Below are 27,997 nucleotides of genomic sequence, written 5' to 3'. Positions count from 1 at the left end.
TTTAAAAGCACGCTATAGAGACACCAGATATGATTGGCAATGTGCACTTGAACAGTTCTGGAGAGCACACACTGTAGGCCTGACAGAGCCGCTTGAAGGACACTGACTGGCTGCTATTAGCTTACACTGGAAACCTTTTTTCTTTGTAAAAGCACGCTAAAGAGACACCAGATATGATTGGCAACTGTCAAAGCACGCTGGCACAGGTCTGCAGAGCACACGCTGAAGGAGGCCTGACACCCAGACGCTTGCAGACAACTAACTGCTCTTCTATTACAGTGAAAAAAAATTATTTATTTTAAATCTAAAGCTTAAGCTATTGTAAAAACAGATATGAGTGGTGGCACTGGGCAAGAGGGCACAGTATCCACTGTGAACCTCACACAGAAGCTGGCAGGCAGGCAACTGCTCTTCTATTACAGTGAAAAAAAATTATTTATTTTTAATCTAAAGCTTAAGCTATTGGAAAAACAGATATGAGTGGTGGTACTGGGCAAGTGGGCACAGAATCCAATGTGAACCTCACACAGAAGCTGGCAGGCAGGCAACTGCTCTTCTATTACAGTGAAAACATTTTTTTTTTTTAATCTAAAGCTTAAGCTATTGAAAAAACATATATGAGTGGTGGCACTGGGCAAGTGGGCACAGTATCCAATGTGAACCTCACACAGAAGCTGGCAGGCAGGCACCTGCAATTACATTACACAGAAAAAAAAAAAAAAAGCAGCCTGATGTCCTAGCCCTAAAAAGGGCTTTTTGGGGTGCTGTCCTTACAGCAGAGATCAGATGAGTCCTTCAGGATTGTAGTGGACACTGAATACCCTAGCCTAGCTATCAATTTCCCTATCTAATCAGCAGCAGCTAAACTTTCCCTCCTCTCACTAAGCATGCAGCTTCAGAATGAATCGAAAATGGATGCTGGGAGGGAGGTTGGAGGGTGTGGAAGGGAGGGAGTGCTGCTGATTGGCTGGAATGTGTCTGCTGACCGAGAGGCACAGGGTCAAAGTTTGCCCAATGATGACAAATAGGGGGCGGATCGAACTGCGCATGTGTCCGCCCGCCGCGGCGAACGCGAACACGCTAAGTTCGCCGGGAACTGTTCGCCGGCGGACAGTTCGGTACATCACTATGGTGGAGCAAAGGTGGGAGTAGAGCTGGGTGATCATACCCCTCTTGTACATTTCTTTATGGCACATTTGCTCAAAAAATGTCAGCAAAGATTTGCCCGCCGTTTTTTTTTTTTTTAAAGAAAAGTAATAAAGTTTTATTGTGGGTTTAGTACATTTGCCCCAGATCTTATTTCCAAATAAAACAATGGTCACTAGTTGGTTTTATCAATGACACAAATATTTCATCTGACAAGGTCGAAGTCCTCTTTGCAGTTACATTTACAGAATTCATGTTTGCGTCCTTGTGTCTTCCACAAATTATGTATTCTGAGTTTTTCAGGTCAATATTTGACTTGGACAAGGTTAGGAGTTTGCAGTGAAGCAAAAAATATTTATTTACACTGTGAATTCAACTGAATAGCTTTCCACTGCACAGAATTCTAACAAAACTGTATGAAGATGAGGCAGAAAAGAATCAGGTGTTGCACAAGCAAGTCTACACATCTTAGGCAACAGCAAAAAGTGTAAACACACACAGTGGTCCATTACAATATTTTTTTTATTTTTTTTTTAATTCTTTATTTTTCTCAACTCACATGAGGTATCAACATTTTTTATGGAATATATAAGTTTTGATAAGGTATCAGATAAACAGTATTTCAAGGCAATAGAGTGCACAGTATAAGGAGATTGCGACAGTGTTATGTTGCCTGCGAGAGTGCCGGTGAGAAGAGGTGTTTTTGTTTTGTGGTGTGAGCCTGACGGTGGGATGTATGAGTTGAGTTGCCACCGGGTTGTATATCTTGAGCGTGATACGGGTGGTTGGTATACTCGTGGCCTGGGTGTATGTCCCTTCCCTCTATGGATAGTTGTGTGGCCTGTGCGTCCGTGTGAATTATGAGGGGGGGTGTGGGGGGGAAGGTTTTACCATTTGTGTAGTTTGTGAGTGGGTGTCTGGACGGTATGGTATGTGAGGTCTGCCGTGTGTGTGCATGCTGAGTAATACTGAATGATTGGGCCCTATGCGTTTAGTTTGATGTAGGCGAAACAGGAAGGTGAATGTTTCACTCTATGTCCCCTCCAGTTAGCAGTATGTACTGTGGGTGAAGACATGAGTGGCATTTAGTAACCTTAGCAGCAAGAAAATATTGTAACAATAAAACTTTTCAACAAGGGTTAAAGTATATATCCAGCTTAAAATCCTGGGGTCAGCAGGTCTAGCAAGATTAGCCCGCTTGGTAAGTCCCTGGTCCTGTGGAGGATCCCAGGCAAGGGTTCAGTCTCCTCCGGAGTTCGACTTCCCCTCACTTAAGTCCCCGTTCCAGTGGATGAGGAGGGTCTCGCTGACCTCGGTATAAAGTCTCTGATCACAGCCAGGTCCACTTGCGCTAGTGACCTGTTCTCCGTTGCATTGTTAAGCGGGATTCCCAGTGTCTGCAGGTGGCTTTCCAGTTCCTGGTAAGTTTCTGCTCGGAGGGTGGTGTCTGGGGCCGTAATCAGGACCGAGCGGGAAGGGCCCCATCTGTAGGGCACCTCATGAGCATGGAGGTGCTGGAGTAGTGGTCGCAGAGATTGGCGCCATAGGAGTGTGTTCCGCGAGAGATCCAGGAAGATGAGCAGCAGAGCGCCTTCAAAAGCAATGTGCATCTTCCCCCTCACCGCAAACTGTACCAGGGCTTTGTCCTGCAGGGAGCTAAAGCGAAGGATGAGGTCCGAGGGGGTGGTTGCTGGGGTATTGGTAGGCTTGGGGAGGCGGAACTAGCCTCATGGTTTTAGCCTGTTACAGGGATAGGTGGGCCGCAAGGAAGAGCCTAATGAAATGTGGTAAGTCTGGCAAACCCACCTTCTCTGGCACCCCCCTGAGTTTTAGATTGTACCTGCGTCTCTGATCCTCCAGGACGTCCATTCTGTGGTCGATTTGCAACCGGTGCTTGACCAGATCAGCAAGGCTTTTCTCCATCACCGCAATCCGGCTCTCATGTGTGTTTTGGACAGATTCCACTTGGGCCAGGTGAGTGGCCGTGTGTTCAATGGCTTTCCTGAGGGGGGCCATGTCTCCCGCTAGATTTGCATGGAGTTCCGCTAGCATCTACTTTAGCTGCGTTGCTGTGACCGGTTCACTGCCTGTAGCAGCTTCCGATGGAGCGCGGCCCTGCTTCGCCGCCTGAGCTGCTCTGTCTGTTGGGGCTGTAGCTATGTCATCGGAGGAGGACGAGGTGTCGTCGTCCTCCAGCGCCATCTTGCTCCATGTGGCCCTCAGCGAGCTCCGGAATATGTCCTCGATATCCCGGCCCGGCGGGCTCTTGTCTGGCTTAGGTTTTTTTGTTCTTGCAGCCCATACTTAGTTTTGTGGTCCTGGGGTTGAATTCCAGGGTTTTCCGAGTCTCTGAGTTGATCATTTTGGCCGGTATCGGTGAGTTTGAGCGGAGCACAGCGAGCATGCGACCGTCCAGGTTCACCGCTAGGCTCCGCCTGGCCGCCGTTTTTTTAATAGGTTGACTAGCGAAATCTCGGAGTTGGAGGTATCTGAAGAAAACTGACGGGGTCAAAGTTGTTCTGGTTTGTAATTCGGTGAAGGGAACTAGTGCATCACCAACATATAGTTGATGGACTCTTTGAAGCCCAGCATTCTCCAGGCCTCTGAAGTCTCAGACTCTCATGCCCGGGACAAAAGCTCTGTTGCGGTATATCGGAGTGAGAGGGGAAGGGGAGGACATGAGTTCATATTTGCAGGTGTATTTATCCCAGATTTGGATTGAATTTGTGATAGACAGGCTATTCATTTGAAGAAGTGCTCTGTGCTCTCTAGGGGCCTAATTGTAAAATTGCGGGAGGTTCGCTCCCATGAGTAATGATTCTAGATCTACCCATCGTCTGGTCTCGGGGGGGGGGGGGGGGGATGCCAGAAGGTTATTTGTGCTTTCTTGTCACCTAGCTAGTAAAAGTGCAGGTGAGGCACTCCTAGTCCTCCCCTCGTCTTTGGTTTATAAAGTATGTTACGTGATACTCTGTGTCTTTTGCCTTCCCAGATGAACCGGTCGATGGCCTTCTGAAGGGGTTCTAGGTCTTGCCTCAATATGGGGAGGGGCCGGGCCTGGTATAAAAGTAAGATTTGAGGGAGGATGTTCATTTTTACGGAATGGATTTGACCAATCCAGGAGCAGGGTTTGTCTGTTCAGGTTTGCATGTCTGATATGAGTGTGGTGATCATGGGTGTGTAGTTCAGTTGATGTAACTGGGAGAGATTAGCCGATAGGTTGATACCTAGATATGGGATATAGGATTCTGTGATGTGTATGATGTCGGTCTCTGGAAGGGTTATAGGTAGTGCGCTAGATTTTCCCATGTTGACTTTGTACACTGAGATCTCACCGTATGTTTTAAGAAGTGGGATCAGGGCTTGCATGGATGTAATGGGATTAGTTAGGGTGAGGAGGACATCGTCGGCATAATCAGAGACCAGGTATTCTTGGTCTCCCACCTTAGCACCAGATATTAAGAGGTGTTCTCTGATTGCCTGCATAAGGGGTTCAAGAGTCAGAATAAAGAGTAGGGGGAAGAGAGGGCATCCCTGTCGGATACCGTTTCCTAGGGTGAAAGGTGGGCAGATCGCTCCCGAGATTTTAACTTGTGCTGTGACATTGGTGTATAGTGCTCGCACAGCAGTGATAAAAGGGGGGGTGGGGGGGCAAGTGTTGTAGGAGAATGAACATATAGGGCCATTTTACCTGATCAAAACTTTTTTAGGGACATGCATTGGCGTTCTAGACGTCGACAATTTCCAAATTCCATCTATATTGCGGCGAGTATTTTCAAAAAGATGCCTTCCCGGTGTGAACCCCACTTGATCTGTGTGGATCAAGTGCGTTAAGAAGGGGTTGAGTCTCCCTGCGAGTATTTTAGCGAAGACTTTGATGTCGTGGTCATGAGGGAAATGGGTTGGTATGCCTCTGGCTCAGTGGTGTCCTTTCCTGGTTTTGGGATAAGGATGATGTTGGCCCGTGTCATGTCGCCATCAGGGGTGGTTCCCTTCATTATGTCCCGGAAGAGGGTTTCTAAGTGTGGGCCCGGGGCCCAGTCTGGGCCCGGGGCTTTGTTGCTTTTCAGAGATGATTTGGCTGCGTTTATTTCGTCACTGGAGATAGGAGCTGATAGTTCTTCAATTGAGGTCGTGTACAATTTGGGTAACTGTAAGCGAGTGAGAAACTCTTCTATGTTCGGGGGTTGAGTGTCTTTTGGTGTATCTTTTAAGGGGAGTGGTTATATAGCTTTTGAAAGAAATATGTAAATATCTGAGCTATATCATTAGGGGAGGTTTTCAGTGTACCGTCTGGTGCTTTGATAGATGTAATGTAAGGGTGTTGTGGTAAAGTCCTAAGAGTACGGGCTATTAATGTATCCTTTTTATTGGATTTTTCTAAATATGTCCTCTTGGAATGGGCTGTCTCGTTGATGAGCAGCTCCTGTATGGAGGAGCGTAGGGTTTGGAGTTGTACTAGTGCCTGAGGGGTTTGGGTAGTTTTGTGTTTATGTTCTGCCTAACATAGTGAGTTTAGCAGTTTAGTGAGTTGTTGTTTTTTTTGTTTCTCCTTATGCGTCACTATTTTGATAAGGGAACCCCGGATCATGGCGTTGTGGGTCGCACACACAGCCGTCATGGGGACATCAGGTGTCAAGTTTTCTGAGAAATAGGTGGTGTGCTGTGTGCGGATGTCTTCCGTCACCTTTGGGTCTTTGAAGAGGGAGGCATTTAATCTGCAGGTCCATGGGGAGGGGGTACAGAGCCCAAAAAAGTATATTGCAATGCCTGCATGGTCGTACAACATTATGGATCCAAGTTCCGTTCTCATGACTTTGTAAAGACCTACATGGTTTGTAAGGAAAAGATAATGTGTCATGAGGGGAGGTTGTGCCCTCCAGGCATCCATGAGCCCTGTTTTGCGGATAAATCGGTATAGTAGTTTTTCTTGACTGCCCATACCATGAGATCGGGAGATCCCAGGATGTATACTTGGGTCTGCGGCAGAGGACGGGGTGGCGTTAAAATCGCGGCCGAGTAGAATGAAACCTGACTGCAGGGAGTCGATAAGGTCAGAGAGGTGGTTTCAAAAGTCAGGTGTGGGGGTGTTGGACGCATATATATTAATAAAGTGTATGGTTTGCAAGTGAAGTCTTCCCGTTGTCAGTATGCATCTACTCTCTGGATTTGCAGGGGGTGAGCGGGAATGAGTGAGTAGGCTTGTCCAGCACAGGTTTAGATGGGATCATCTCCATCCTCACGGGAGCTGGAGGAGTCCCACAATGAACCCTGATACCCGTTTCCCACCCCGAGATAAAACAGGTACCCGGGAGTATGGTGGTAGGACCCCAGTACCTTATTGCCACACGTTGGACCCATGTGGGCGTCCAAGCATGTGGGGTGGGGGTGGTTTTAAAGTCCTTTTTGAAGAGAAAAATATCATCCCTTAAAACTAGATAAGTAAGAGAGGTAAAAGAATGCAATACGGAGGGAGTGGCCGTTGATATAATTGGGATCGAAGGTTAGCGCTTACTTGATGTTACTTCGAGACCGAACACCACTCCCGTGGTAAGGTTGGCAAGGCGGTGGCTGCTTTATTCGGCACGGTGAAGTTCTCTGGAACTGTGATTCCTAGGGTTTGGAAAAAATGAGCTGGATTGGCAACAGGCATGAAGGTGTGTGGTCTGCCATTCTGGAAGACGAGGAGCTTGAAAGAGTGACCCCAGGTGTATTGGATCGCGTTGGCCCTGAGGGGGTCGGTAAGTGGCTTCCATTGTCATCTTCGCTGTAGGGTGATGGGGGCAAGATCTTGATAGAAAGTGATATCCCTTGCCGTTGTGTCTTATCGGACCTTCGTGGGACCTTTTCAGCACTGCCTCCCTTGTTTGAAAGTGGAGGAAGCACACAATAATGTCCCGGGGCTGCAGGCGGTCCTCACATCGCTTGCGGAGGGCCCTATGGGCTCTCTCGATGAGCCAGTGTTCTTCCGGGATGTCAGGCAATAGCGGCTTGAGGAGAGTGAGTACTGTATCTGGGAGTACACTCTCATGATGCTGTTCGGGTTGGCCAAGGATCCGAATGTTATTGCGGCTTGTTCTATTCGCCAAGTCTACCATGGCTGTTTCTGTGGCTTCCAGGTGTGTGGTGAGTTGGGTGATATGATCTGCCACGGCATTGTGGGCCACCTGTCACGTCCTGCTCTGTTCTGTGGAGATTCTGGCAATGGCTTCTGGTATCCAGTACTCTTGTTACAATTCTTGTTTACTTTTTCTTGTTTTTCTGGTTTTCTATTCTATGTCTGGTTTTCTTTATGCTGGGATTTCTGGGTTCATTCCTATAGTCCGTCCCTGGATTTCCCAGTCTCTTTGATTCATTTAAATGTTTGTTTTATTTGCCACACCCGTTTGTTTCCACCATTCCTTTTGGTTTCAGCCTGAACCTGCAGCAGTGTTTCAAGTATCTGCCCTTTCTTGCAGGTAAGTGCTATATATGTATTCTTTGGTTGTTTTAGCATACATTAGGCAGAGTAGGACCTGTCAGATATAGGGTACATTGGCGTTGTTGGCAGGCTTATGCAATGTATGATCATATAAAGTGACTAAATCCCCATGATTTCCATATGTGGTACTTAGCTATTTCTCCTCTTGTTTTGCCTATGTTATCTTGTCTTGTTTTAGTTTGTATCCCCAGTCCATGTACAGTCCTGTCCAGTCATGCCCATGTTATGTTCATGTTTTCCTCATGTCTTGTGTATATGTTCTGGGTTTAGCTTACTATCTTGTTTAGCTTACTATCTCTGGTTCTGAGTTCTATTGGTTCTGTCTTGTTTTCATGTTTGGTGCCTATCTCTAGTCTTTCCTTGTTTCTAGTACTGGATACAATCTTGCTGCAGAGCCTCCTTATTCAGCTCCTGGGAGGTCTGCTTAATTTCCAAGCTCCTAGTTCCTGGTATCCGCTGAGGCTGAATCAGGGTCTTGGTATGTGGCTGCACAAACGCTGGTGCTCAACACCAGGGGGCGTGCGGTTACCCTGCACCAGTCCCTGCTAATCCACCTCCACACTGTGACTCCTACTCTGAACATCAGGCATACTGGGTCCCGGTCCTGCACCGCCGCCCGGATAGTGTCTGGTTCCCGGGCACCGGACCGCCACCCGTGACACCACCAAAGTGGTTTCCATGCACTGTTCCAGAGCTGCCGTTCTCGTGCCCAGCGAGTGGTTATCTGCCATCACAGCTCTAGAGTTTTGCTCAATCTCCGGAGCCAGATATGACTTGACCGCTGCTAACTCCGAAAGAAAGGATGTGTGATGTCTCGGGGGTCGGGATGCCTCGAGGCTGTGGGGTCTCCATTCCAGTCGGGGAAGCCAGCGGTGAGGGCTTTAGGGCATTGGGCGCGGGAGGCCGCGAATAGGTCTGCCACTGTTGCACCTGAGTCAAGGGGCTTTTTTGAGGATTTGTGCGTATTGCGCTTATTTACTGTGTTTTTGGGTTCGAAGGCAGGTAAGTAGCTGTAGGATTTTTGCGAAATATTGGCTTTTGGCTAGGAAGCCTGTGAGGAACTCTAGACAAAAACGCATCCAGCTTGCTACCTGGTCAAGCAATGCTTGTATTGCATTCTTTTACCTCTCTTATTTATCTAGCTTTAAGGGATGATATTTTTCTCTTCAAAAAAGGACTTTAAAAAGTCATTAACCAAATTGTTTTGAATCACTACAATTATGCAATAATCTGATAAACAATCGTTTTGGTACATTTTGGAACCATGGATTAAAATGACAATTAATGTTATCTATATAATTGTTTACATTCAATACTTTTAACTGAATTATACTCTATATAGATATTTTAATCAATATGTGTACTTCACAATGGCAGTATTCACTAGTTAAAATAATATTGACCTGATTATAATATAAAAGTTAATTGAGGGAATGTTTATTTTTAACTCCATAATATATCACCCTTGTATCTGCAACAGAGAAGTAAGTTTGTCACCCAAGATGTCTCTGAAAATATAACTGACTCCTGCTAATGCGCCATAAAGAAATGAGCATATCTGGGTGCGAACCTGGCTCCCATCGTAATCCCCATAAACTGATTGAAAAAAGAACCATGGAACCAAAATAATTAGTTAAAATTCAATTTAATACTGTCCATAATACATTTTATTTTTTTTAATCTGTATGTCACCGCCATTTTTTTTTTTTTTTTAATTCTTTATTTTTGTTGTGCAGATATAGACATATAACAGTTTCTTCCCATGCCACAACAGCATTAGAAAGGTGAGTGTAGACAATTGGTCAATATGGCATACGGATTAACAGCACATTATTTTTTGATAATATTAGGCTAAGTCCAGAGGAGTCGTGTCGCTAGGAGCATTTCAGGTTTAAACTAGATTAGAAAATTACCGCTGTAGTGTTAAGTATGGTGTGCACTTAGGGTACAGTCCTATTGGTATTGCGGCTTGGTCAGCTAAAAGATAAATTGTGCTGTCTAGGTGAGAGTGGGGATGGTTAGGCCTAGGTACAGGCTGTGCCCTGTGTGTTGTGTTATCTGAGGGGTCTAATGTTAAGTTTCCTCCGATATGGTTCCTGTCTATGTGTCTGAGTTTCAAGTCGGGAGTCAGGTCGTGCAGGTCGGTGTGAGTGGATGACTAAGTGCGCCTTCGCTGTGGGTGGGGGGCCTAGGTAGGCTATAGCTCCAGGGGAGGTTCTCGTTTAAGCAAGTTCGCTTTCGCGATTATGGGTGTCTCAGACTGTGGCAGCGTGAGTCGTCCCATTAGCGTGAAAACATAAAGTCATAACATATAACACTCGTGAGTTATAAAGCCATAAGTGACAAAAGCATGTCAAATAACGTAGACTGCAAGGCAGCCCCGAACATAACGGGAGTGATGGAAAAAGGAAAAAAAAAAAAAAAAATCAGTAGCGGAAGATAAGCAGGAGAGTGTCCCGGTCATGGTGAGGTCCTATCAGGGAGCCCCAGAGGGCCTCATGTGGGTGCCGCCGCCGACGTCTCAGCCGTGGGTCTTCGTGGGATAAACGGTGTGACCCTACTCGGGTCCCAGGCGTGTGTGGGTCTGTTATTGGGTTGCGGTTGTGGCTGTGACAGGTAGTCCTGTGAGAGTCCCAGGTCTCGTAGGAGCGCGGTTGCATCGCTCTGGATAGAGTAAACAGTCTCCACGTGTGTTGCTTGGAGCATGCGAGGTGAGCGCCAGCGGTATCCGATGTTGCGTTGGCGGAGCAATAGGGTAAGGGGTCTGAGTGACCGTCTCCAGGCCATGGTGCTGCCCGACAAGTCGCTGTAGAATTCTAGTGCCATGTTTTCGAACCTGTAGTTCGGCTTGCCCCTGAGTGCCTTTAGTATTGCCGTCTTATCCGCTCCATTGCGGAATTGAATGATCAGGTCTCTCGTGGCGGTTGAAGGGGCTTTGGCCGGCTTAGGGATTCGGAAGAGACCGTCCAGAGGGGTGGCTTTGGCTTGTTTTGGCGGCAGTAAGTCCCCCATCATCCTCCTGATTAAATGCGGCACCTCCGTTTCGGGGACCGTATCGGGTACCCCCCTTATTTTCAAATTATTTCTGCGGCGCAGGTCTTCTTGGGCCTGATTCTGCTGTTGGAGGTCCTGTACTGCCCCCTCCAGCGCCTGTATCCGCTGGGAGTCTCTTTGGGCGTTTGTTTCCATGTTCCCCATGCGGTCTGTTAGGCCCTGTAGGCCTCCCTTTATCGTGGCTATGTCTGCCTGTAGGGTGGTCTGTAGATCCGCTAGGAGCCCTTTTAGTGCCGATATGGTGACCGGAGATGTGTCCAGGTCTGTCCGTTTTGGCAGGGGTTTCGTCGGTGTGAGTAGGAAGGTCTCGTCCTCCTCTGAGGCTAGGTCCTCCGAGAAATCGAAACAGCCGCCAGATATCGCGGCCATCTTGGGCCCAGTCGCGCCCTGCGCCTGGCGCCATAGTTCGCCAATATCCATTCCCATATTGGGATGATCTGGTTTGGCTTTCTTATTCTTACGCCCCATGCTGTTTAAATGTGCAGGTGTGCTGTCCGGGCTCTCTATATCGCCAGTTATTGTCCGTGAAAAAAGCTTTTTTAGTCGGTTTGTGTCCGGAGCTGCAGAGGCATGCGTCCGTTCGCTTTGGCAGTTAGGCTCCGCCCGTCACCGCCATTTTTGAAGAAAATATTCCACTGCATTACAGCCTATTGTATGTGAAATAATTGTAACAACTTCTTTCATTGCATGTTACAAAGAAATAATGGTCTTTCCATTGAATATCTTTCAAAAGATTCAACAATTGTGTTGAATCTTTCAAATATGTCGGCTGTTTTATTACTTATGGTTGGATTTGTTTATCGACATATTTAAATTGTCGTCTCAAAAGAGATCCCTGTCCAGATACTATTGGTCTCCCCGAAGGATTCTTTGCATCCTTGTAGATTTTACAGACAACATAGATTTGTGGTAGTTGTATGTCTAAAAATGCATTTTCATCTTTATTAAAATCTCTAAATCCTTTCCTCTATCTATGAACACAATTTTTTTTCTTCTGTCCACCTATGGGGTCTCCCACTAACTTATTATAAATAGTTAAAGCACTTAATTGCCTATAATTTTACTTTATATATTCCTTTGTTTAATAAAGCAATGCCCCCCTTTGTTCGCCAGTTTGAATATTGAGTCTTTGTCATTCTGCAAACCCCTAATGGCTTTGCAGTATTGAAAACTTAAATTTGCATGTTTGTTTATTTATTTTTTTTACTTCTATCTGTCTAATAGCATTCACGACAAGTGTGCCAAGCATGCCCTTAGCTCTACTTGTTTTGGGGGGAAAACTGGATATATTTTAAAGGGTGATATGGTTAAAATAATAACTATTTTATGGTTCTATCTCAGATTCTACAATAGTAGTTTATTGTTTTCTTGTACGCTGTTTTAGAAAAAGGTAAATTTTTCAAAAAAATTTTTAATACATAATATATAAATGAACTTATGAAGATTCAGAAATGTGTTTATTATAACACGCTGGGGCAATTTTCAATCCCTTCAAATTCTTTGAAGTACTTGCCCTACTCTTACTCCTCTCCGTCGTGATGCCAAGACTTTTCTGTATGCATTGTCCATAATAATAGAAGACAATTAATTTGAGCAACACCAACAGTCTAACCCACAATACGTGCAAACAGAAGTCCTTACAATGTATAGTACTATAGTACTATAGTACTATTCCGCCAATTATTACTCAACCAAAATTAAGGAGTCTAGTTTGATGTATGAATTTTCAGTTTCATCAGTGGTGCCTTTAATTTCTTGTGCTTACAAACATAAAATTAATGGGCTAGAAATAGCAAATATTTTTTAACAAAAAATATATATATTTTTTTTACTTTCCGAATTATGCACATTACAAAATTTCATGATGTAGGTCTATAGAATTTTATAATGCACCGGAAAAAAAATATTCTTGGAATTGTTCTTTTATCATGAGTTTGCTTCTATCAAATAATTGCTTTTCGCCAGTGAATATAAAGTTCTCACATCATGATTTTAAATGTCCTAAATAATGTGAATCTTAACAGAAAGGGCACACAGGTTCCTTTTTCAGCTATTTCATTGAAACAATAGATTTAACATAGCCTTGTCTTTTATAATTTAGAATATAGATCCCAGGCTAGTTCTGTTCTAATTGACCATAAAATTAATTACTATTCAACTCAACAAAATATTTAGATTATTCCTACAATTGTTCCCTGGAATCAAGAACTAAAATATATATATATATATATATATATATATATATATATATATATATATATATATATATATATACATATATATATATACACACACACTATAAATTACAAGCCCCACAAGATAAGGAAAATACTATCAATATTCAAATCAGCTGGTTGTGAGATCAACACTTGTTTCCTATATTTGAAATGTTGTTTATCATACCTTGCATAGCCCATATTTAAAAAGATGATGAGCATTTAGTCCTTGATCTTCTACTGTAAGTTTATGTAAGCTCACTTTTTTGTGCTTATATTGCATTTGCATTGCATTGTAATATGATTTATACCTGTTGATTTAGTATTTTGGTTTATGGTTTTATACATTTATTTAATGAATATGTTATTTTGAGTTTGTTGGCATATTGTTCTACATGTTGTAAATGATCATCATTAGACATGCGCACAGTTAAGTCAATTGCAATAATTTTTTTTGTAGTTGATGTGAGTTTGTAGACAGACTCTAGAAATAATTTTGTAAAATAAATAATTGTTTATTGTCCATGCTTTAAAATTACTGATAGAGTATGCTTTCTTTTATTTCCCACTATGTGACTACAATATGTTTGCATATAACAATGTGCTTTGTTCAGTTATTTTCCACTTTCTTCTTTGTTTATGGTTTACAGAAATCCTACAAGAGAGAATTTGAATTCCCTAAGTAATTGGAATAACTTATTATCAAGTGGACTGATAAAAATTAATTGACAAGTCTTTGCCATGATAGTCTATGAAATGATAGAATAAAAACATGATATTATTTAACTTCATCATGAGTTTTTCATTTAAAAAACTATTAGGAAAAAGCAACAATTTTGTGTATCGATTGCTGTTCAGGAGACAAAATGTAAATCCACACAATTTTAATTTAAAGGAACACTATAGTCACCTAAATTACTTTAGCTAAATAAAGCAGTTTTAGTGTATAGATCATTCCCCTGCAATTTCACTGCTCAATTCACTGTCATTTAGGAGTTAAATCACTTTGTTTCTGTTTATGCAGCCCTAGCCACACCTCCCCTGGCTATGATTGACAGAACCTGCATGAAAAAAAAACTGGTTTCACTTTCAAACAGATGTAATTTACCTTAAATAATTGTATCTCAATCTCTAAATTGAACTTTAATCACATACAGGAGGCTCTTGCAGGGTCTAGCAAGCTATTAACATAGCAGGGGATAAGAAAATCTCAATTAAACAGAACTTGCAATAAAGAAAGCCTAAATAGGGCTCTCTTTACAGGAAGTGTTTATGGAAGGCTGTGCAAGTCACATGTAGGGAGGTGTGACTAGGGTTCATAAACAAAGTGATTTAACTCCTAAATGGCAGATGATTGAGCAGTGAGGCTGCAGGGGCATGTTCTATACACCAAAACTGCTTCATTGAGCTAAAGTTGTTCAGGTGACTATAGTGTCTCTTTAAGTGTTCATCTTTTACATAACTGTTCATGTAATAAAAATGTTTTATAGACAATGAGATATACCTTATAATACAATGTTTTTCATATGTTCTGAAATATTTTACAGGAACAAAATTCATTTTACAGGGCAAAGCAAAACAAAACTAAAGTCTGTTGTTCACCGTTTGCTGGGAGACAATGCATGGATAATTCATTGGTATTTAGGTAACATAAAAATAATAATAATAATTACACATATACACTTAAATTAATTATTATTGCTTAATGCAAAGATAGCCAGCTAACATTTATATACATTTTTAATTTGCTACTTATGAACACATTTTACTAATCATATTTCTAGGAATAATATTTAGGACACAGAAGACAATAAAATACCAATTTATTAATTAACTGCATGTCCCTAAAACACAACAGGGTATTGATATTAAAGTTGCAGTACTGAAATTGTTACTTTAGTCAGAGTTAATTAGAATGTTCATAAATAGCTATGCTTTAGGGCATAGTACATGAATATTTAAATGTCATGAGGTTATTCTAAAGCAGCTCTATGGTGTACTTGTATTATTAATGTAAAAGGAAAGTCAGTAGCACTAGAGGTGTCCATGAGCCTTATGAATGAATAATCATGATACATTAACTATCAAATCTTCTACCCCAGAGGTATGATGTCTTGGTATGCTCTTCGACTCTTACATTTCCTTCACCCCTTACCTAAAATCTATCACCAAATTCTGTCACTTCTACCATACAAACATTACTTCCACTCAGGACAAACCCATAATGCTTATCCAGGCCCTCACTGTTTCCTGCCTTGATAATTGTAAGCCTCTGCTTATTGGTCTAAAAAGGTTCCAGATTGCCCCTCTACAGTCCATGATGAATATCTCTGTCATGATTTATCTACCTTACATCCTTCAACTCTCAAACCCCACCCCTCTGTTAGTTTCTACATTAGTTTCCTGTTTCAATTAGGATTTAGTTAAATGTTCTTGTACTTCCCTACAAACGGTGCCAATGCTTATACCACCTCCCTCAGTGACAGATGTTTTTCAGCAGAGCATTCCCTCCAATGACCTGATTCACATACATGCACCCAAACTCTTGCATAAGTGTCTTCTCCAGAGCTGCTCCCTTCTTATGGAATGTCCTCTCATGCCACATTTGACTCTAATAATCTGAACATTTCTTACAAACTCTATAGAAAAGCCCACCCCTAAAGGAACACTCCAGACCCTACAGCACTTTAGCTTGCTAAAGTGCTTTAGGTGCGGATAGTGTCCCCTTTTTTACATTTTACAAAAAGTGCAGATTTTAATTAAAATTGGCACTTTTATAAATTAACCTGGTTACTTCCTCCTTGCTTTTTACCATACAATTGGTCCTGTTACTTCCTGGTTTGGTTAGCTCAGTTGAGCTAAACTCAAGAGTTAGCAATGATGAAAGCACCAACCTTGCAAAGACTTCTAATTGGGCTGCACTGGGAAGTCTGTGATTGGACAGCCACTGAAAGTCTGGGTGGGATTAGAAAGAGAAGCTTGCAAAGGCAGCAGATAGAGATTTGCAGCTCTCGCAAGCTATTTTTAGATTAACCACTAATTCAAATATGCAGAATAAAAAAAAACATTTATGTTTTCATTGGAAGTATATCTACTAAACAGTGCTATGTTTTGTTTGGGAAGTTGAGTGTCCATTTAACGGTGCTAATACGTTCAGGTACAAATAAAGATCATTTGAATCCCTCACTTCCCTCTGTATATTTGCCCCTCATCCTGTTAGATTGTACATTTGTTTGGGATATCTTCATTTACTGTTCCCGTATGTCAAATGTATTTTGTTAGAATTAATCGTTTTTGTTTTTTTACTTATTGTACAGCCCTGCGGAATGTGTTTAAGTATATAAATAATTGTAATTCTAAATGTAGTGTAATTTTATTTTTTTCTCTTCAAATGGTGAGCTAGTTTTTCCTAAAACCACAAATATCTACTACTTGTAGTTTATTAACTCCATAAAATTCTTGTGGGATTAATCCTGTGGTCTGATTAAGAAAAATCACGTCAATACTTACTGTGATTAGCATGAGGATCCATGAGATGATAATGTGAAAATTATGTGATAATTAATGCAACATAAATTAATGTGTATTTCAGCAATGTAAAAATTAAAATGTAAATTATCACATTAATATATATAAAGCCCAATACACGAATGCTATTCAGTATAATGCTTCTTTGTGTTCATGTATTTTTTTTTAGTATTTAGAAACACTTTTAAAAACTACTTAGGGCAAAAAAGAATTTTAACTTCCTTAATTAGAAGTCCTTTAAAAACAAACAAAAAAAAACAAATAAAAAAAACGACATGAAGATCTTTAAAATATGTGATGAATAGCTAAAACCAATATTAATACTGCTATTTACCAGTAGGTATATTTCAGCAGTGGTGTTGAAAATGATCCATGCAAATAAAAAAATGCCACATTGAAATGCATAGAATGCTAGTTCTGATTTTCTAGTTTTTCTAAAGAGATATGCTTAGAAAATAGTTGTAATTTTTACAGCGCATATGAATATATAAAAATCCCTGCAATGGTACTAAATGCTCCATAGTGAAATTAAACTATTCAGTGACACAGCAGGAAAGAGTGTGATATGCTACCCTCTTCAGTGATGCAGAAAAGCAAATTCAGAACACAGAGTGGTTACTATGGTGATAGCCTCCACAAAATATAAAATGGGAAGCGTTAAGAGAACGTTAAGGATGCACACAGGACTCCACTTATAGCAAGATCTCTGTCCTACTCAAACCGTGTTAAAACTTACTGTACATTTTTGTAAATGTTTTGTATCCTTCCTTTGAGATGTGTTAAAGTCCTTGGTAAGCTTGCTATATGCACTGTACCACTCACCGATTAATTGTTGTTGGGGTTGTTTTTTTTTTAATTTTTATTTTTTAAAACCATGACAGTGGTCTATGAGACCCCACCATGTTATAAGAGCGAATGGATGGGTCTCTTTATTACAATTACAATTATTGACATATTCTGCAGCACTATTCAATAGGCAAACCAAGACAAACAAGTCATTCTAATAAAACAAGCATGACATCATTGTTAACGAGCAACTTCAAGTAAGCGGAGAGGTGCCACACACCATATCCACTACAAGCAATAACCTCCATTTTCACCAGCAAATACCAGCAAGTTCTGAGGTACTAGGGCCAGCTTTTAAGATACTAAGTCACCATTACCATGGCCCAATCTCTTTGTGTTAGTGAGCATAAATTGGAAACTCAACCTTTTAGGGGGTTAAATAAATTACTTTCTTTCTACAACTACTTGGTGGTAGAGTGGAGTGAAATTATTTATAAATTTTGAGTGACCCCAATTTCTCTAGCCAATAATAGATGGACCATAGGAACCCCAGACCGATGGTCGTAATAGCCATGGGGGCTGAGAGTGACATTGCCTCATATCTCTCTCCCATAACCCCTTAAGGACACATGACATGTGACATGTCATGATTCCCTTTTATTCCAGATCTTTGGTCCTTAAGGGGTTAAATAGCCAAGTGACCAAACGTTCAGCCACCAAACCTTACTTTGATCTCTCCTAAAACTATGTAACCTAAATGCAGATGATTGATTGCTAGGGGACAGTCATTAAATGTTGATTGTGTTCACAGTTCAAGTGTGCAACAGAGGGAAACAAAGCAGAACAGTAAAACTCATGTTATTTTCCTGTTTGTTACTTTTTCTCGCTTGATCTGTGAACATTTCTACAATCAATTTACTGCAAAAGTATTGATAATATTCATATTATGTATATATTTTGAAGTACACTAATTGGCCCATTTTTGCACCCTATGTTCCCTTTTGGTTCATCTGATTCATTTACTAAATAATTTTTGTTCAGTGTGTGTTTTTGCTCAAACATTTCCGTTGTTTTTTTTTTTGTTTTTTTTTTAAATGCTTTGGCCTTGCTTGAAGGACCACTCCAGATCCATACTGCAATTCATCTTGCTTTATGGCTTTTATCCCTTTTAAAGTTCCTGTATTGTTTTTTAATGCCTGTGTGCGCGTTTGTACGTGCAGGACCGTTAGTCCTCCAACCTGCTATCTATACAGCCAGACGCACTCCTTCCTCCTGCCTGTCCACCCTCCTTCCTTCTGACTGCCGCCCATCCTCCTTCCTTCTGACTCCCTGCTCTCCCTCCTGTAGTCTGTGAGTTAGAAAAATGATAGATATTTAGATGTATATAGGTTTAGATAGATAGATGTAAAGAGAGAGAGATATAGATATATACAGTTATATGGATATAGATAGAAAGAGCTCTAGAAACTTACAGAAAGATAGCTACTGAGAGACTGAGAAATTTAGAGACAGAAAGATATAAAGAGACAGAAAGATATAGATGAATAAAGATAGTTAGATAGATTTAGATTGAGATAGAAATAGAAATATACATGTAGATAGAGATAAAGGTGGATAGAAATAGGTAGATAGATATAGATATATTATATAGTTATGATATAGTTATTAATTTTACACACACTGAATTCTTAAAAAAGGAGAATATGATTACATATACATATATATATATATCTACTCACACACTCAAATAGTAGTTTTGTGGCATTCTTCCCTCTTCCACACAACCTGTTGAAATACCAGGGTGCTTCCCAGCACAAATAATGTATCCAAAAATAATGAGAGCCCTCAATGGTTTTGTGAAGTGAAAAAAATATGTATTCACAATCACATTTAAAGGATCAACGTTTCGGCCAACAATTGGCCTATATCTATATATGTATAGCGATCACTTCTAGGTTGTCTTCTGACAGCCCAGACAGTCCCCCCTCTGAAAGAGCAGGTATACCCACCCTCATCGTTCCCCAGGAGCGATCACTTCCGGGTTGCCCCATGTGGCGCCTGGCAGTGTAGTGCAAAACATCAGAAGCCATCAGGCAGGCTTCTGATGCTCTGCCTGTGCGGAGTGCATCGAGGGGTCGAGGCACTCCGTAAAAGAAATAATAAAAGAAAAGATGTATATATTTTTAAATTAACCCCTTTCCTCCCTCTCCCATGTACTTACTGATCGCCACTGTTCCCCCGTTGATGATCGGTCTTCTTCTTCTATGGGGGGACTGTGCATATTTATGTAATATTTTTACATAATTAATTAATTTTATTGATTGCAGTTTGGGGGACCAGCCTGGTAACTCAGGCCAAAAGTCCAGAGAATTTAATTTGCTAGCACTATATTTAACCCTGTAACTTTCCAAGACACCCTAAAACCTGTACATGGGGGTACTGTTTTGCTTAGTAGACTTCGCTGAACACAAATTTTAGTGTTTCAAAACAGTAAAACATATCCCAGCGATTATATTGTTATGAAAGTGACGCTTTTTGCATTTTTCACACAAACGTCATTTTCACTGATGATATTGTTGTAATATGTTTTACTGTTTTGAAACACTAATATTTGTGTTCAGCAAAGTCTTCTGAGTATAACAGTACCCCCATGTTACAGGTTTTTGAAAGTTAAAGGGTCAAATATAAGGATGTTTTTTCACATAGAAATTTGACAGATTGGTTATGTTGCCTTTGAGAACGTATGGTATGGAATGGGAATTACCCCCATGATGGCATACCATTTGGAAAAAAAGACAACCCAAGGTATTACAAATGGGTATGTTCAGTCTTTTTTAGTAGCCACTTAGTCACAAACACTGGCCTAAGTTAACATTCATAATTATTTTTTTCATTTTTAACACACAAACAAATATAAATGCTAACTTTGGCCAGTGTTTGTGACTAAATGGCTACTAAAAGAGACTGGACATACCCCACATTAAATACTCTGGCTTGTTTTATTTAAAAAAAAATATATGGTTTGATGGGGGTAAATTACATTGGCAGGCTTCAAAAATGTCCCAAATCGGACATGGGTGCATGATGACCAGCAATGAAAATTCCAAGTTGGAAAACTGTAATGTGCACCCTCCAAATAAGGTATTTTAGCCCCTAGAGAACCTGATATACCCATAGATGGGTGGTATCACTGTACTCAGGAGATGTTGCCAAACACATATTGGGGTGTTCTGTGGCAGTAACCCTTAAAGTTCTCAGTACATGCATTTTTAAATTGCTATGTGTGTCAAAAAAATCACCAAATGTTATATATAGATTTTTTTAATTTGGCATAGATTGGTGGTAAAACGGTTGCATGAAAAGAGTCAAAATACCCCAAGCTTAATACCTTAGGTTGTCTTCTTTTAAAAAATTTTTTTACATTTTTTCATCATATTTTCTAATGTTTTTATAGTAAATGACATAATATGATAAAAATAATGGTATCTTTAGAAAGACCATTTAATGGCGTGAAAAATGGTATATCATATGTGTGGGTACAGTAAATGAGTAAGAGGAAAATTACAGCTAAACACAAACACATCAGAAATGTAAAAAGAGCCCTGGTCCTTAACAGTAAGAAAATTGAAAAACAGTCTACCTAAGGTCTAACCTAAGGGGTTAAACTAATAGGTATAAACAGAAAAAATGGGTAATGATTAACAAACCAGAGTGTTTCGAAAATTGGAAAAGAAGGTTAGGTGTGTATCAGTAGGGGGCAATAATGAAAGGAGTACGAGAAAGGAAACAGGTGACTAAACTAGTAGGCAGTTTATTAAACATGTAAGACAACATTGCATATTGCAATAAAATATAATGAAAGTATATACATTAATGGAAAAACAGTCAATCATTGTATTTGGTTCGATAAGCAATACAGCAATGGTCAAGCAGTCAATTTATCTGCAAGTAAATTAAGCCACTAGCTAACAAATCAATTAGTTAACTAATGAATTACGTTATTGAGATACCAGGTTTTTTGAGAATCATTAGAACATTTTTTTTATTTATTCATATCTATTAACTTGTGTATGATAATGTCTCAAGCTCTTTTTGTTTGTTTGTTTGTTTAATTTGCACACTGAGTTTTTACAACAGTAAAGGAAAACACATTAAATATAAAATTGTAAAAAATTATGCATACATAAAATCATATCAAGTGGAAAGAATATTGAGTAGAATGAATCACTCAGTATAAATAATAAACCATCACTACTGCTGATAATAATAACAACAACAAATATCAACTGTCACCCCGAATAGCATTTTAATGGGAACACAAGTCCACTGGCCTATAAATTTGCCACGTTTCATCCTAATATTTGCAGTACAAATTCATCCCCTGCTCCTTAATTAAGGTTCTAGAGTCCCTCTAGCATTATCATTGCCGATCTCTCTACCCATTCATTGGTGGGAATGCCCATTCTCTCAGATATAAATGCCCATGTAGAATATTAGGTTCCATAATTTTCTACAGTAAAAAAGTTACTCTTAACTTATCCAAACTAATGTTGTAAAACAATTCCGACATGACAATATTGTAAAGCAATCCTGCATATATCTTCACCCTTTTGTCTAGTAAAATAGGCATGATTCACAACAAAAACATGCTTAGAATTGCAACAAACAATATCTTGAAATTGTGTTGCCCACTTAATCCCCTCGATAGATTACTCTTAGAGTACAACTTCCAGTAGTAAATACAGGGAGTGCAGAATTATTAGGCAAATGAGTATTTTGACCACATCATCCTCTTTATGCATGTTGTCTTACTCCAAGCTGTATAGGCTTGAAAGCCTACTACCAATTAAGCATATTAGGTGATGTGCATCTCTGTAATGAGAAGGGGTGTGGTCTAATGACATCAACACCCTATATCAGGTGTGCATAATTATTAGGCAACTTCCTTTCCTTTGGCAAAATGGGTCAAAAGAAGGACTTGACAGGCTCAGAAAAGTCAAAAATAGTGAGATATCTTGCAGAGGGATGCAGCACTCTTAAAATTGCAAAGCTTCTGAAGCGTGATCATCGAACAATCAAGCGTTTCATTCAAAATAGTCAACAGGGTCGCAAGAAGCGTGTGGAGAAACCAAGGCGCAAAATAACTGCCCATGAACTGAGAAAAGTCAAGCGTGCAGCTGCCAAGATGCCACTTGCCACCAGTTTGGCCATATTTCAGAGCTGCAACATCACTGGAGTGCCCAAAAGCACAAGGTGTGCAATACTCAGAGACATGGCCAAGGTAAGAAAGGCTGAAAGACGACCACCACTGAACAAGACACACAAGCTGAAACGTCAAGACTGGGCCAAGAAATATCTCAAGACTGATTTTTCTAAGGTTTTATGGACTGATGAAATGAGAGTGAGTCTTGATGGGCCAGATGGATGGATTGGTAAAGGGCAGAGAGCTCCAGTCCGACTCAGACACCAGCAAGGTGGAGGTGGAGTACTGGTTTGGGCTGGTATCATCAAAGATGAGCTTGGCCTTTTCGGGTTGAGGATGGAGTCAAGCTCAACTCCCAGTCCTACTGCCAGTTTCTGGAAGACACCTTCTTCAAGCAGTGGTACAGGAAGAAGTCTGCATCCTTCAAGAAAACATGATTTTCATGCAGGACAATGCTCCATCACACGCGTCCAAGTACTCCACAGCGTGGCTGGCAAGAAAGGGTATAAAAGAAGAAAATCTAATGACATGGCCTCCTTGTTCACCTGATCTGAACCCCATTGAGAACCTGTGGTCCATCATCAAATGTGAGATTTACAAGGAGGGAAAACAGTACACCTCTCTGAACAGTGTCTGGGAGGCTGTGGTTGCTGCTGCACGCAATGTTGATGGTGAACAGATCAAAACACTGACAGAATCCGTGGATGGCAGGCTTTTGAGTGTCCTTGCAAAGAAAGGTGGCTATATTGGTCACTGATTTGTTTTTGTTATGTTTTTGAATGTCAGAAATGTATATTTGTGAATGTTGAGATGTTATATTGGTTTCACTGGTAAAAATAAATAATTGAAATGGGTATATATTTGTTTTTTGTTAAGTTGCCTAATAATTATGCACAGTAATAGTCACCTGCACACACAGATATCCCCCTAAATTAGCTATAACTAAAAACAAACTAAAAACTACTTCCAAAAATATTCAGCTTTGATATTAATGAGTTTTTTGGGTTCATTGAGAACATGGTTGTTGTTCAATAATAAAATTAATCCTCAAAAATACAACTTGCCTAATAATTCTGCACTCCCTGTACAGTCACCACTCCCTTCCATTAGAGTGTTGGGGGAATGCACAATTGTTCTAGAATTACTAGTGCCTCCTTCTAATTATTAGAATGCTACAGGAAATACTAGTCCCACTGGCATTAATGCACACAATAAAACGTACAAGCATCTTACCCCAACCCTAAATGTACGTGGGCATGAGCAAGGCATCTTCATAGCCTTATCAATAAATATATTAGAAATCTAACATCTAATGCTGTCCATTTTTTTCTTCTTTTCTTGGTTTTGAACATCTTTAGTTTTAACCTTTCTTCCTTAGAAAAATACCAAGTAGGTAGGACATTAAACTATGGATCTGAAAATTCTCATGGCAAAGTCAGCACATTCCATTAGACTGTAACTCTTTCAAGCAAAGTCCACATCAATCTATTGTTTTTGTAACAATATCGAATGGTCTCAATTTTTGTTAAATTATCTCTTTTATAGTATTTTAATGCTCTGCAGAATACGTTGGCAATGTATAAATGGCAATAATAATAATAATTACGTACGCACAGTGAACAAACAAAACAAAACAAAGAACAGTTGTGTTTACATACAGTGAAAAGGAACAATAATTATATCCATCAGTGCATATTCCAATAAATCATTGATAATTATTAGTTGTATTTTTGTTACTGCATCAGCAGCTTATTTGTGGTCCTCTTTTTAGTTTTGGACTTTTCATATTGAGTATGTACTTTTTTTTTTCTTGGGTATATTTTACATGTAGAAAAAAAAATAAAAAGTTTATTCTACCAAAATCAAATTTCTAATGGAAAAATTAATATAAATATGGTTTAACAATTATTAATAAGTAATATTAACCTAGAAATACAATTAATTTATGCGAAATTATAAGCCAAAGCCAAAGTTTTAGTTGCATCACTTCAGCAGACCTTGGTACATAAAGTATCATGTCATGCCTATTGATTTTTTTTTTTTTTTTGGCTAGATTAATGATGTAATTACTGAAAAAGAAAAGTACAATAAAAGCATACAATAGTATTAGACAATAGTATTTGACATTCCATTATATTTAATGGATATATTTTGTTACCATTACAGAAGAAAGAGTCTATTACACAAACTCTGTCCATATAATAGTAAATTACCTACCTGCTTTTCTCCACTTGGTTTCTTGTGATTTAATAGTAGCTCAACAGCTCCAACTACCTCCTTCCGAATTGCATGAAGCAAAGCATCACCGACATACACATTAAAACTTAAGAGTAGCTCAATGAGTTCAAGGTTCTCATTTTCAATAGCAATAAGTAAAGCAGTTCTTCCCAATGGATCGATGCAGTTAATATTGATTTTAAAATATATTTCGGCTTCTTCGAGTGCCTGTTTGACGCTGGCATAGTCTCCTTTTTCTACAGCGACCAAGTATGCTTTTTCAGATGGGGAAAGTTCTGATTCTGCACGGACAATACGAAGAGGAATCCGGTCTTGATAAGGCGAATTGGTATTTCTTTTATAGTAAAATTGAGCCATATTTTATGCCATGGTATGCGGTTTCTAAAAATAAGAACAAAAATATACGATAAACAAACTGATATTGTGCATGCATGCAATTTTCAAACAACCAGATTCCAGATCTTAAAATAAGCATTCTAGAACTCTCTGAATGCATATTTCACCTTCATGGACCATGCATATATTTATTAGAGTGATGTAATTACTGTTTATTTCTTGTCATACATCTTATATAATGCACTTATGTACTGTTTGATAATTGTGACATGATTTGCTTCTTATCAACAGATTGTATATCCTTGATGTGATTTGGGGATATATACTGCTAAATAATAATAATAATAAAAAAAGGACAAGCTATACACACACACACACACACACACACGTTATAGACACATTAGACGAATTTTATGGCTAAATATTAAACTGAAGTGAATTGAAAACTACGTATGCTACATCTATGCATAAATAACAATATTGGCAAAACCGCAGGAATAAAAATTGTTTTAGATCAGCTACTTTGCCATCATTTTTTTGCAAAAGAGAATGTAACAATAAGGAGGGATTCCTTTATGAAATTCATTCTGTCATAATAGTAACTTTCTAATTATATAACTTTCTAAGGAAGTGTAGGACACAAAGCAGATGGTCCGTTGTCCTGGTCGATGTATTTCTCACTATCCACCTCTTATTCTATTATAGAGTACTAGGAAGCATCTTTAATCTGTAAAATGAATACACTTTTACAAAAACAGAGAGAACTGTGGAGTAAATGACACATACCCCAGTGTCTTCCATGTAATTCCAGATTACAGATGATCAGCGAATTCAGCCTTTGCAACCAGATTACCGAGTTGATAGTGATTTGTTATTAGAATTATAGTATTTTATTTTATTTTTTTAGATTTTAAATGTATATTTCAAATAATTGTCAGGTATAGTGGAATGGTCTTCTGGTATGGCTGGGTGTTAAAAAAAATAATTTTCTAAAGATCTTACTGATGCACCAGCGAACAACATTATCATCACATGCACATATAGTATCGTTGTTTGGATATATTTTTTATATTTTGCTTCATACCATAGAGTGTACAGAAGGTCATCAACAACAATCTATCACCTGCTTTTTTTTTTTATACAGCTAATGAGCTGTACACAAGTCCCGAATACTTAAAAACAGGGTTACTGTAAACATGCTGTGTTGTAGATTAAAAGCAGACAATGTGATCTCACATCTTAAAGATTATTTAGGGCATTACAAATGACACAGCAAGAGGTCACTAAAGAGACATTGGACAGGTATTTTCATAACTGACAACAGAGAAAAATTACAGGTGTAATATCTTTCAAATAGAAGAAATAAGTCTTGGTGACACACACTCATGAAAAGTTGACAATTTTTTAGTGTGTCATTAGCCAAAACAAACAAACTGGAAATAAATATTATACCATTTTAATACAAAACAAAATGCTAATTTTTGGACTGAGTCATAAATCAAAAGCCTATGTTTAATTTCATGCCATGTAATTGAACATCTGTGTGCCATTTCAGATGTCAAATATAGAACACTGTGTTTGGATTTGCATCTATGAAAATATAATCATCATGACTAAATTTCCCACTACAGTTATCTCTAATTACATCACCAGATAAAACAGCCCAATATTAAACCAGTTCTGCCAAAGAATTACATCAATGAGTCATGTCTCTCAGACTAAAATAACATCTCTACCCACACATTGTTACACCAAGCCTGGACTTTGATAAGAAATTAATGTATTTTGACTCTAAACGATGTTAGACAAACACATGTCAATACGGTACTTTTTTTTTTCCCTTGGTACACACTTTGTTTAAGAATTGCACAAATAAATATTGGAGGTGGAATCCAACAAAATCCATAGTTTACTATATAGAACTATGTAATATTTTATTTATATCAAAATCTATAATTCAAAACCTAAGTTACTGAATACGAAGGAAGCAGCTACTTATGTAATAGCTTCAGTGTTCAGATATTTCCTCCTGTTTTGAAAAAAAGTGTGTTTTTCTTTAATACCTTTTCACCCTCTTTGCATGAACCAGATTTACATATATTACTAATATGTTTCTGAACATATATATTATATTATTCACTCACTCACTCTCTGGGCCGGCCTAAGACATGGGGGATAATGTATAATAAACACTGGTTACTGGCTATGGGGGGATAATGTATAATAAACACAAGTTACTGGTTGTGGGGGGATAATGTATAATAAACACAGGTTACTGGCTATGGGAGGGATAATGTATAATAAACACAGGTTACTGGCTATGGGGGATAATGTATAATAAGCACAGGTTACTGGCTATGGGAGGATAATGTATAATAAGCACAGGTTACTGGCTATGGGAGGGATAATGTATAATAAGCACAGGTTACTGGCTATGGGGGGATAATGTATAATAAACACAGGTTACTGGCTATGGGAGGGATAATGTATAATAAGCACAGGTTACTGGCTATGGGGGGATAATGTATAATAAACACAGGTTACTGGCTATGGGGGGGATAATGTATAATAAGCACAGGTTACTGGATATGGGGGGATACTGTATAATAAACACAGGTTACTGGCTATGGGAGGGTAATGTATAATAAACACAGGTTACTGGTTGTGGGGGGATAATGTATAATAAACACAGGTTACTGGTTGTGGGGGGATAATGTATAATAAACACAGGTTACTGGCTATGGGAGGATAATGTATAATAAACACAGGTTGCTGGCTATGGGAGGATAATGTATAATAAACACAGGTTACTGGCTATGGGAGGATAATGTATAATAAACACAGGTTACTGGCTATGGGAGGATAATGTATAATAAACACAGGTTACTGGCTATGGGGGATAATGTATAATAAACACAGGTTACTGGCTATGGGGGATAATGTATAAAAAATGTAATAAAAAAATACAAAAAGGAACCTTCAGAATTAATCTAAATTGTATGCTGTCTA

At 39.4% G+C, this 27,997-nt stretch overlaps 1 protein-coding gene across 1 annotated transcript in view; it reads right to left on the bottom strand.

Annotated features, from left to right (window-relative positions):
• The window catches only part of TRPC4 (transient receptor potential cation channel subfamily C member 4), a 226,474-nt gene that overhangs the window by 101,921 nt on the left and 96,556 nt on the right, over positions 1-27,997 (bottom strand). Inside the window, exon 2 of the mRNA XM_063429032.1 lies at positions 24,632-25,033. Within this exon, the coding sequence (XP_063285102.1) occupies positions 24,632-25,009 (378 nt within the window). The 5' untranslated portion in view covers positions 25,010-25,033. The remainder of the gene's footprint in view (positions 1-24,631; positions 25,034-27,997) is intronic.

Source organism: Pelobates fuscus, chromosome 1, assembly GCF_036172605.1.
Source record: "Pelobates fuscus isolate aPelFus1 chromosome 1, aPelFus1.pri, whole genome shotgun sequence".
Lineage (NCBI taxonomy): Eukaryota > Metazoa > Chordata > Amphibia > Anura > Pelobatidae > Pelobates > Pelobates fuscus.
This window is presented reverse-complemented; position numbering and strand designations above follow the sequence as displayed.